Source organism: Schistocerca piceifrons, chromosome 1 (assembly GCF_021461385.2).
Source record: "Schistocerca piceifrons isolate TAMUIC-IGC-003096 chromosome 1, iqSchPice1.1, whole genome shotgun sequence".
NCBI classification, from domain to species: domain Eukaryota; kingdom Metazoa; phylum Arthropoda; class Insecta; order Orthoptera; family Acrididae; genus Schistocerca; species Schistocerca piceifrons.
Window position 1 is genome coordinate 454606658 of NC_060138.1, and position 12982 is coordinate 454619639.

At 39.7% G+C, this 12982-nt stretch overlaps 1 protein-coding gene across 2 annotated transcripts in view; it reads right to left on the reverse strand.

Moving 5' to 3' along the window:
• The window catches only part of LOC124796456 (phosphoserine phosphatase), a 56057-nt gene that overhangs the window by 7384 nt on the left and 35691 nt on the right, over window positions 1-12982 (reverse strand). For both annotated transcript variants that reach the window (XM_047260687.1, XM_047260680.1), the window contains exon 5: window positions 9768-9929. In XM_047260687.1, coding sequence (XP_047116643.1) covers window positions 9768-9929 — 162 coding nt within the window. The remainder of the gene's footprint in view (window positions 1-9767; window positions 9930-12982) is intronic.

Genomic DNA, 12982 nt, shown 5'->3' on the forward strand with positions numbered 1-12982 from the left:
AGTAGCCTACCATAACTGTTTCCAGTCAATTATTGGTTCAGTCAAACCAGACAACCCAGTCCCTTCCTTGTAGGCACAACCCACACCATTATGGAACCACCACCAGATTGCACAGTGCCTTGTTGACAACTTGGTCCATGGCTTTGTGGGGTCTGTGCCACACTTAAACCCTACCATCAGCTCCTACCAACTACAACTGAGACTCATCTGACTAGGCCACAGTTTTCCAGTCATCTAGGGTGCAACTGATATGAGCCCAGGAGAGGGGCTGCAGGCAATGTCAGGCTGGTTAGGCCAGTATTACACTATCAAATTTCTTTGTCCAGTATCTTTGTCAAAGAAATTTGATGGTGTAATAGGGAACTTTGTCAAATGTCGTCAAATATTTGATCAAATCTAGAGCCTCGCTGTAGATTTGGTCAAAGAAGTCACTTGTCTTCTGTTCACTGCAATGTGACATGTTAGCATGTGGAATGCTAGCATCGCTGCAGTGTTCTGTCATCTGTAGTATTTTTATAAACATTGCTGGTAAATACAATTGGTGTGTACCAACAACTACAAAATTAATAGAGATGTATGAGGCTGATGATGCACTTTACAATGTGAGGTGCCCTGAATACCAAGATTGGAGACCTGACCTAATCCAACCCTCCTGTAGCAAGGAATCTTCTGCAGATATAGCAGTTCTTAAGTAAGTATTGTGCTTTGTGATATGAGGATACACTTCATTGAGCACATACAGAAATTTATGCTCATCCATTCTTAAGTAATTGATGTACGGCTCGACTAAAACCCAAGGCTTCACCCAGGTACGTTTCCTTTCCTCATGTGCACACAGTGCAATTGTGGTACATGCAACTGCTGCGGTTAATAACAAGTTGTTGTTGTCAGCCATCTTGAACTTTGACGAAAAATATGATGACAGTGTAATACCCCTTTTTAGTGCCATGTCAAAGATCTTAGTCAAATATATTTGACCAATATCTGATCAAATCTTCGATAAAGAAATTTGATATAAGTGTAATACCAGGCTTAGAAAAAGCATTTATGTCGGGCTTACCTGTTAACACCAAGAACTCCACGCAAATGCCACTGCTCTCTGTCATTAAGTGAAGGCTGTCGGTTGCTGCGTTGTCTGTTGTGAGAGCTAATGCTAAAAATTTGGTGTTCTTGGCTCACCCTTGTGGGCCTCAGAACAATAAATTCCTTAAAAATCTCTGAAATTGGATGTCCCATGCATCTAACCCAAACTACAATTCCACATTCGGAGTCTGTTGATTCCTGTTGTGTGGCCATAATCATATTGGGAAAACTTTTCACATTAATCACCAGGGTATGAATACTTCTACACCAATGCTCTGCCCTTTTATACCTTGTGTACACGAGACTATCGCCATGCGTGTATGTGCGTATCACTATCTCGCGAGTTTTGTGACATGAGAGTAAATGCGTGTGTCTTAATATATGTAACTCAAATAGTGTAATCTGAGTTAAACATTACAGTTGAGACAGAATAATTTTAAATAACCTAGTAGAAAATCGAGTAGGAATATTATCAGAATGCCAATTTGCTTTTGATGAAATCTTACATAGTTGGATATTACTTGTCGAGGGATTTATTTTATAAAATTTATCATAGGAAAGCTTTTTGTATTACAAGTCAATTTATTTAAAATCTCATTTAATAGTGTTGAATGTAAAATATGAAAAATTTGAATTCTAACAATATAAAAATAACTATGCATTGTCATCCATGTATACAGGGTGGTCCATTGATAGTGACTGGACCAAATATCTCACGAAAAAACTACAAAGAACTAACTCGTCTAGCTTGAAGGGGGAAACCAGATGGCACTATGGTTGGCCCACTAGCTGCCATAGGTCAAACAGATATCAACTGCGTTTTTTTAAAAATAGTAACCCTCATTTTTTGTTACGTATTCATGTAGTACGTAAATAAATATGAATTTTTTAGTTGGACCACTTTTTTCGCTATGTGATAGATGGCGCTGTAATAGTCACAAACGTATAAGTACGTGGTATCACATAACATTCCGCCAGTGCGGACGGCATTTGCTTCACGGTACATTACCCGTGTTAAAATGGACCGTTTACCAATTGCAGAAAAGGTCGATCAGCCGCATGTGAAACGTCAACCACGACCTGCAACAAATGATGATGCCCAAGTAGGTGTTTTAGCTGCTGTTGCAGCTAATCCGCACATCAGTAGCGGACAAACTGCACAAAAATCGGGAATCTCAAAAACGTCAGTATTGAGAATGCTACATCAACATTGACTGCACCCGTACCATATTTCTATCCACTAGGAATCCAGGAATTGCATGGTGACGACTTTGAACATTGTGTACAGTTCTGCCACTGGGCATAAGAGAAATTACGGAACGATGACAGATTTTTTGCACGCGTTCTACTTAGCGGCGAAGCATCATTCACCATCAGCGGTAACGTAAACCGGCATAATATGCACTATTAGGCAACGGAAAATCCACAATGGCTGCGACAAGTGGAACATCAGCAACCTTGGCGGGTTAATGTATAGTGCAGCATTATGGGAGGAAGAATAATTGGCCCCTATTTTATCGATGGCAATCTAAATGGTGCAATGTATGCCGACTTCCTACATAATGTTCTACAGATATTAACTACAAGATGTTTCATTGCTTGACAGAATGGCGATTTATTTCCAACACGATGGATGTCCGGCACATAGCTTGTGTACGGTTGAAGCAGTATTGAATAGCATATTTCATGACAGGTGGATTGGTCGTCGAAGCCCACACGTTCACCGGATCTGATGTCCCCGGATTTCTTTCTGTGGGGAAAGTTGAAGGATATTTGCTATCGTGATGCACCAAAAACACCTGACAACATGTGTTAGCGCATTGTCAGTGCATGTGCGAACATTACGGAAGGTGAACTACTCACTGTTGAGAGGAAGACGTTACACATATTGCCAAATGCATTGAGGTTGATGGACATCTATTTGAGCATTTATTGCATTAATGTGGTATTTACAGGTAAACACGTTGTAACAGCATGCGTTCTCAGAAATTACAAGTTCACAAAAGTACATGTATCACACTGGAATAACCAAAATAAAATGTTCAGACGTACCTACGTTCTGTATTTAAATTTAAAAAACCTACCTGTTACCACTTGTTCGTCTAAAATTGTGAGCCATATGTTTGTGACTATTACAGCACCATCTATTGCAAAGCAAAAAAAATGGTCCACCTAAAACATTCGTATTTCTTTACGAACTACATGAATATGTAATAAAAATGGGGGTTCCTATTTTTAAAAAAACGCAGTTGATATCCGTTTGACCTATGGCAGCACCATCTAGTGGGCCAACCATAGCGCCATCTGGTTTCTCCCTTCAAGCTAGACAAGTTTCGTTCTTTGTAGTTTTATCGTTTGACGCTTATTTCGCGAGATATTTGGCCCGGTCACAATCAATGGACCATCCTGTATAAGGGCCGGTGTTACGTCAAAGTCAGTCAGTGCAGTTGTGACCAGTATGTTGTTAGAACTCAAAACTGTAATAAAAGAAGAGTTTATTTTTCATGGGTGTCAAAACTTATTTGGAAACTATAAAATCCATTCCACATCTCTTATATAATTAACAGATGGAAAATCCACAACATACATTGGGAAGCAGGATGAAGAATTATCACAGTCAACAATCACTGGCAGCAGTGATTTTTTCAAACTACACAGACAAATCATCCCATACTTCTTGCTTCAAAACTATTAAGATATTGCAATAATCACATTTAATTACCTGTGAGAATTGCAGTTAAGGACTTAAAAAACTTTTTGAATCAAATTTTCATAAATGTATAGGAAGCAGGAGTGTTACAAGATACATTAACTCATTTGCTGTCAAGATGATTGATTTGTTTTGGACATAATGATGACACGGCTGTCTGGTGTATTTCTTAGCATCTGAAAAAAATATTTACTATGGATGCTGAGGCTGTGGAGGAGGAAGTGTTTCTCATACAATATATGGGAACTACATATACTGTTATTTAGTAGGTTTAAATTGTACCAAAATATAGAGCTGGCCACCAGATACAAGTATTTGAACCAGATTGCCATTTCCACCTCCAACGCTTTGTCTTATGTGATGCAGTACAGGGAAAATATATTTAGTTCTTGCAGAGAACTATAGTTTAGGGCAGTGAAGCAAAGTGTTTGTATGTCTGTGAAAATAAGGAAGTACGTAATAGTTATTAGCATAACCTACAGTGGTGAGAAGTCTCACTGTTTATGCACAAAGATATAATTAGCATAATTAATCAGATAAAATGTGGAGACCATTACATCTCCTCTTTTTGTCAGAATGTTGAGGAACACCAAAAGGATGAGTTGTGGAAAATCAATGACTGTAAAAATTTCAGCAGTATACGACAAGTAATTTGTTAGGTGCAACAGCTAACAGAAAATACATGATTCTTCAGTTTCTCCTGGTGTATTAGTTGACTGAACAGTCCTCATGTTACCGATGGTTCATAGTGTTAAGGACGAAACATTTGGTTGATAAAACACATTAATTGCACACAAAAACTGACCTCCTGGGGAGCACGACTGACTTCTTATTCCTTCTCCCTATGAGGCACTCTGTACACTGTCTGCACACGAAGGTGTCAATCAGTGACTGAAGAGACAACTGCACTGGTTATTGAGGTCGGTGACACACAACTGGAGCAGTGACAGTACATGCATTCCGACTGCCCCAGCCGTCAGCTTGTTGCATTTGTAAGTGTGCTACTGGTGTTCTCGTCAGCAATCTTTGATGGTGTAAAGTTTGTCCAATATATGTATTGCCACATTGTCATGGAATTTGGTGACCCTGGCCTTCAGTAAACTGAACCTGTCTTTGACATTTTGCAATAATGCCCTGTTTTATTGGGCAGGCAGAAGACTTTTTTACTTGGTGCTTTCTGAGACTGTGTCTGATTTTCCCTGGGAGCTTTCTGGTATATGGTACAAATGCTGTGGCTGCCTCTTTCTCCATAGCTTTGTCCATCTCCGTAGACTTTACCGAAGTGACAAGGCACAGAGGACACCTGAAAGGACGGCAGGTTTTCAAGTCAAATTTCTGACAAATCATTTACTGTGTGACACACACACATCCTGGTGAGCTTTGATTCACCTAAGTACCTCTAAGAAAATTATTTGTGACCTGTCCTCTTTTAGCTTAAACACTTTTGTTGACGAATAAAAATGTGTGTGTGTGTGTAGTAGTAGTAACTACGTAAGTCTTTCAACCACTCCAACCAGAATATACAAATACATTTACAAGAAGATAATTATTTCCCACATCAAGTCACAGGAATATGATTATAAAACTTAACAGAAATTTAAAATAATGCAACACTTTTTTTTCCTTCTGAAAGTACATTGGTTTTATTTAGGATTTCAATACACCATATTATTCCTCACTCTTTTGACTACAAAATCCTATTTTTCGACATAATCTCTGTTCAATGCAATGGCCTTATGCTACGTTACTGGGAGGGCTTGTACGCCCGTATTGTATCACTCTACTGGTCGACATCAGAGCTAACGTCTTGCTGCATCCTTAACCTCCCTATTATCCACATACTGCTTACTGCGGCATGCACCCTACATTGGGCCAAACAGATGGAAGTTGGAAGGCGCGAGATCTGGGTCGTAGGGTGGATGAGGAAGACCAGTTCAATGAAGATTTGCAACTTCCTCTCAGGTGTGCAGACTTGTGTGAAGCCTTGCATAATCACTGAGGAGAAGTTCATTTGCACATTTGTGGCAACAAATGCACTGAAGTCACTTCCATGGATTGCTGTTTTATGCAATCGTGTTACAACAATGACAGATGCCTCACCACGTGACTCACTGTGCTTTCATTCACTGCCAGGTCTCTGTACACCTTCTGCACGTGCCTATGAATATTTGCAATGCTCTAAAGAAACTGAAGAAAAGCTCTATTTGGAATGCGCCTCCACTACAGATGCCATTTTAAAAGTTACTTATAGTTCCACCACCTATCTCAACTTCGTGAAACTACAGGAGCTGAAGTGAGAATTTTCCACAATGTTCCATAACAAACATTTTTTCAACCGCAATTTACAGAAAAAAGAAAAAAAATGTTGCATTACTTACAGAACATCCTTTGTATTTGAACAGGGCTTAAATGTCATCAGGACTGTCACCGACCAGTCTTGCTACTGGATCTGTCACTAATACCAGTTTCTTTGATATTTTTACACTGCACCTCTTTGTCACTCCTACCCCAAACCCTAGTTAGTGTACCAAGTTTGGTCAAAATTGCACCAACTGGTCCAGAGCTATGCTAAATGCATACACACACTCACGCACAGAGAGAGAGAGAGAGAGAGAGAGAGAGAGAGAGAGAGAGAGAGAGAGAGTGCACGCAAGTATGGGTCCTCTATATTAACCCATTAATGCCCAAAGGCACAAAGTTGCCAAGGAATTTAAAAATTAACTTTGGCTGCAGTGGTAATGTACACAATTTAAATGATGGTAGCTGTTATAGACATATTACTATGTTGAAATTCTGGAGTATCAGTTTGCAGTTCTTTGTTGCTGCATATAAATGTTAATCTGTTGGTATGTATGAGTGTTAAGAACAACTTCCATGAAAAATGTAAGTACACGATAACAGTTGAGTATTGGAAGTAAATTTTCTTTGCTGTCTTGTAATAAATAGTCTAAATTATATGTAGGATTTTTTTTGGAATTTTTAGTATGATTTATGTTTGGGAAAATATGTCTGGCATCTTTAGTTGTCATTGAGCAGTTGTGGTTTTTTTTAGTTTTGATGATAATTTATGAACAGTAGATGCAATAATAATTTTTTTGAGAATGATGGAAACGGAACAACACAAGCAGTTGGTGTCGCCCCTCCTTACTAGATACTGATGAAGATTCCAATTTATTTGATGAAGTTTAAGGAAACCCCATGTTATCTCCCTGCACGTATGCTAAGTGCACAGGCACAAGTTCAGTTGGAGGAAATTAAATATGTTGTAAATACAAAAGGAAAGAAGAAAGGCACATCAAGGCAAAATTTTGCAGTGCAGTCAAGGAGAAGAAGCAAGGGCACCCATACCCAGGGGGGGAGAGGACGACACCAAATCAGAGAAAGGAAAAGATATTGTGTAATCAGGTGTTTTTCTTTTAAGAAAATTATTTAAAAGTTGATATTGCACAGGTATTTAACAGGGACAAAGATGGGAATTTTTTATGGCTTCTGACAAATTGCCATTTACCTTCCAAAATATTAAAAATACTCCAAACCCTCAGTCTTGGACCCCCACCCATTACTAACTGTTGTATGGCTGCCCTTAAGAAGACTCAGCAGGTATCCCATTGTAAGTACTGAAGGTATGTCAAGTTAAAGTTTTGCAGTAAGTGGAAAACGTCAACAAGAAGAAGTAGAAGCTGAGGATTCCATGGAGACTACTACCACATCACCTGTTGTAGGTATGAAAGGAAAGAAGAAGGCCAAGCTAAGTCAAAATATTGCAGTGAGGAGAAAAGTCAACGGCCAGACGCAATAGAAGAAATTGACAACTCTGCAGAGACTCCATCTCCACCCAAACATTCGAGAACCAAATCAAGTAAAAAACCGACTGTCTCAATATAGGGCAGATGGAGAAGTCAAGCTGGAAACTAAAAGAAGAATACAAGTCTTACGGTCCACATTTATTACATTTTATTTCAAATACAAGAAATTTATACACTGCACATAATTTGAATGTTTCCTATGATGAGCTCTGTACTGTCCTGGGAATACTGGTTCTCACAGGTTACCACAGACTACACAAAAAGAAAGAAGAAAAGAAACAAATCTGGTTGCAAACTAGTTTTAGTTTCAGTATCTATGAGACAAAAGAAATCTTGCAATATATGAACTCTAATGACAACACAAACATAAATGAAGATGGGCTTTATAAAGTGAGGCCACTGTTGAAGTTTCTCAGTGACACTTTTGAACAAGTTTCCTCTGACAGTGCAGTGTCTATTAATGAGAGTACTGTACCCTATTATGGGAAGCACGGCACTAAACAGTTTATCAAAGGCAAACCAATCAGATCTGGTTTCACATTGTGGGTTTTGGCAAATACTTATGGCTACAATACACGTACAGAACCTTACTGTGGTGCACACACATGAATATACCTAAAAACTGGTCTTTCTCATGGTGGGAATGTTGTGACTGGTTTAATTCATTACAGAAATATTCCAGGTGCAACACAAATCTACTCTGACAGTTAGTTTACTTTGGTTCCATTGCTGGAAGAGCTTTGCAGAAGAAACCAGGGTGGCACAGTGAATGTCAGACAACACAGTTGCAAAATAATTGAACATGCCATCACAGAACGCATCTGGAAACAAAAAAAGAGAGAGACAGAGGAAAATGTGTTCCAGTATCTAATGGCCACTTGACAACAATAAGATGAAATGACAATGCACTAATGACAGTTCTTTCTAACTCGATAATGTGGAACCTTCATAAAATGCAAAAAGATTCAGAAGAACAGATAGAAAAAGTAACTGCAAAGAAGCCACATGCTGTGAAGCAATATAATCCACATATGGGAGAGGTTGATATGGATGATCACTTCGCGGCCCTATACAGGACAGAAACAAGGATTAAAAAATGGCGGTCCTGCTTGCTTGGGGTATTGACACATTGTGTAAAGGGAAAGTTGTTATATAGGAGGTTGACAAATGATTTCCCATATCTTCAGTATCAAAGGCAAGTTGTGCTTCAAATTTTGAAAACACATGGCACCTGTAGGGCAAAACCTGATCTATCATCATGATTTCTTCCACTAGATGATATAACACAAGATGGAAAAGATCATCTCATTGTCAAAGGACAATCTAAGCATTGTAGATGTAAGGTATGTCAGAATCAAACTGTGTATATGCGTGTGAACTGCCAAGACTAGTTTGTTCAGATTGTTTTGAGCGACTAAGCTAAGAAGAGTGAGAGAAAATATGGTTCAGGTGAGAATTTCTTATGACTCTAAACTGATTTCAGTGTTTCAAACTATTTTTTAAAAGTAAGTAAGAATGTGTAACAGCAACAGTATTAAAAAACTAATAATCTGTAATAAATCTGGAAATGTGTTTCATTTGTTACCTTAAGTGCCCAATGGAAATTTAAGTTGATATCAATTTTCAGGACTGTATAAGTACAAATTAAATTTAAGTATTAACAATGAATCTGTTACAAAACTACAGCTATTTTTAAGTAGGAAATGCAAACTTAATAATTCTAGGCATTAATGGGTTAATTATTAGCCACCTTGTTTGATCACAAATGTTAAATAGTGTGCCTTCTGGTAACATGTTGCCTGCTTGTCTTCCCAAGCTTCAAACTAATCTAATGCACTATTTCATAGATAATGTACCTCAGTTCCTATTCTCCCACTAAAATCAAGCACTGCACTACTCGCAATCCACTGTAGTAAGTTCTAAAGCTTTACAGAATTCATCCTTTTCATTTTTAGTTTACCTTTCACGATATTTAGCCTGCCCACAGTTACAATGTTGAGGCTGTATACTGTCATAAAAAGTATATACATCTATCATGGGAAATGACAGATGTATAAACAGGTAAATGTTTTCAAAATTAACATCTAAAACTAACATGGGTTTTAAATTCCATGTTTCGCAGCACACTCAGACCACCAATGTATAGTAGGACCCAAAGTTTGACTTACCAATAAATGCATCTGCTGGTGGACATGCTTCTAAATCTGTAGCTCCATCACCTATTAATACTAAAGTTGAATACCCATATTTGTCTTTCAGCTTTCTGATCACTTCACCTTTTCCACCAGTTTTTGAGGTAGGTTCATTTTCATCAAATCCTGCATAATCACCTATTAACACAAATTGGGATTACATGTAAGAAACCGAATGGCACTTTTTATACTAACGGATAGGTAGGGAATAGGCAACAGATGAAATTAGATATTTTCCAACATTAGAATTACAATATCAGTGTCTGGGACAGTCTTTAGCATCACCTTCACGCGCAGATAATTTTATCTACAAAATACAGCAAAGGACCCCCTCCCTATCCAAATGGTTAGTGTTGCTGCTTTTGGTGTGGGTTCAATTCAGAGTATCTCCTCAGAATTTGTCTGACGTAAGGAGGTCTGGAACAGGGTCCACTCTACATCACAAAGCCAAATGAGGAGTTGTTTTGATAAAAAAAAAAAAAGCAGTGACACAATCAGGATACATCAACTGGCAATGATTGCTGGATGGTCTGGCAACATTTCGATCATGTCTCACGATCATAAATCATGCCTCAAGCTGCCTTGTAAGCAGCAGTCAACTGGTTGGAACAGGCCTAAGACTTAATCTGAGAGTGACGTTTACATTAAGAAAAGCAAATTTGTCAGCAGCACCATCAGCAGCAGCTGACTCTTGTAAATTGCAAATCAGTTATCAGAAACTTTCTCCAGTGTCCGTGACTGGGCTTATCAGCTGATTTAACAATGAAACTGGGATGGCAATAAGCAACTGGTTTAACAGTGAATTGTTCTTATATAGCTATTGTCCTACTAGTGCCAAATGCACTGTCCCCAACTCTGCCATGCCCTTGAACTCTGCCATGCTCCAACATTATGCTGTAGTAAGTCACAGGCTGCCATCTTTATTAAGAGTAAGTTCTCAGATTTTAGTGTAAATCAGTTTATTTTAATAATATCCCAGAACTCATCTGTCCTTGTAATGACCTATGTCACTGGATCCAATTCATTGTCCATTTTGTGAAGCATGTTTTGCACAGCTGATTTATGGATAGCATAGGCATACACATCCCATGTACTCCTCTTTATTACTCCACATTGTACATAGTCTATCTCATGCATTAGCAATCACACAAACATGGTATTTTATGTATGCCAGTTGTTCCAAGGCCTACACTGTCTTTCAAAGGCCTCATGAGCTGTCATTTTTGCTGGGGCCCTGAAAACTGATTTGATGGCATGTCTTCACTGAAACGCAAAATGCCAACAATGCAATCTTCTTGTTCTGGTTTTCAGCAGTGCTTTGTTCATGCATGTCCAGAAATGGCCTGTGAAATCTGATGATGATCGAAAAATGTACCATTATAATGATTATAAAGGTGGCTTAGTTTCCGGCAAAGTTTTGTACCTCTGAAACTGATACTGCACAATACACTACAGTCTTCACAACACTGCACTTTTGTGTGCAATCGAGGTAGCTGAAAGAGTGCAATATCAGTCATATGGGTGGGTTTCCTATAAACACTATGCTGAGTCAAACAGGTTTATCAGTGGATGATGATGTCAAGGTACTGTCAGTCTCAACCTCCGTCATGTACATGATGTGATCGTAATGAATGGCCCTCAGGTGCTTCCAGAACTCCCAAGAGTTTTTCCATCTCCATGGAGCCAGATGATATGTTGACAGAGCAATAAAGTCAACTAGGCTTTATTGGAGGTGTGCCTAAGGTAATTTCCTCATAAGAAAAAGTTCACGATGAATAGAGCTAAGGAACTTCCCGTCAAAATGCTGTCCATCTGGCTGTATTTAAACAGTAGAAAAACAGTCAAAGAAATGAGACAGCAAGTCTGTACAGTCTTTGATGGAAACATGCATAAATAATGATACCTCATCAAAACTGACAATTACATCACTGTCTCAAACTTGCTGACAAATAATTCAGCTGGTGGAACCATCTGCTTTCTTGACATTATACATCACAAACTTTGGTGTCTTTCTCATTATTTTTAATGCTAGACCTATGGCAATTGTTGATAGGCATCCCTCTTCATATTTCAGCCAGTTTTTTGTGCCTTAGACTGCCTGTACATGGTAGCAGCTGCAGTCCCTCCTTTCAGTTGACAGAACTACAATGAGCAGATACTACAACAAAGTCAACTGTTTTCAGTCCTAGTCATGCAAAATATCAGTTGTTTGTATTGCAGCGGTACTACCGTTTGGGATAGGAAAATTCAGTTTTGGTGCAATATTTCTGAGCACGCAAGTTACAGCCAGGTGCGGGCCTGTTTACAGTGAGTTACACTCACCAGCAGTTGCGAAGTAAAATAGAGGCCACAGGGGCGTAGAACCGCCAGAAAAAGTACACGCAGTGGTTCGTATGGCACAAGTCACAGGCAGAAGGGGCCCACTGGCTAACCTAAGTGTTATTGAGTACATGACGCAGAACGGCGCATAAGCAAAACAGAGGCGCACAGCTGCGTATAAATAGGTGCCAATTTTCTAACAAGGCGTTCAAGTTGGGCAGCTCTCCTGGATGGCGGGGCATGTCACACCACTGGCTACACGCAGCAGCAGATGGGCGCCAGCATTCCAGTCCACGGCAGGTCGCTGGTTCGAACCTCTGAGGCCAACACGGGGTCTGTAGCCAGCCAGCAGTCGGCCACATCACGGCTCAATACCACAGGCAGTCGTCTTGGCTTTCAATAAGCACCGGAGACATCCCGAGGCGAGGGCCACAGATTCTGACATAGGATTGCAGACACTTGTTGTCCCTGTGATCTGAATCACGACTGCGAAGAAGCGTGCAGCGGGCCACCTGCGGCTCCCGGTGACCGGCACTGAGTTGGCAGGGAGGAAGTCCACTGAGTCAACTGTTGGTGCATCCTGACGTCACACAGCAGTGCACTGCACGGGTCACTGAGGCAGCCATTCCAAGCCAAGCCATTCCAAGCCAAGCCATTTCGCAGACAGCGAAGTGACCCAGTGACGGCAGACCGAGGGGAACGCGGCACTGTAGTTGGAAACAATAAATCACTTGGAAAGCTCGGAAGAGTCTTAATATGGTGCCGTCTACCTCTTCCCGCTACATTTGGTGTTGCTATTACACTTCAGTGTCGGAAGTTCTTGCTACAGTATTTTGAAGGACCTGCCTACTTTCACGATGAATTTTGTTCAC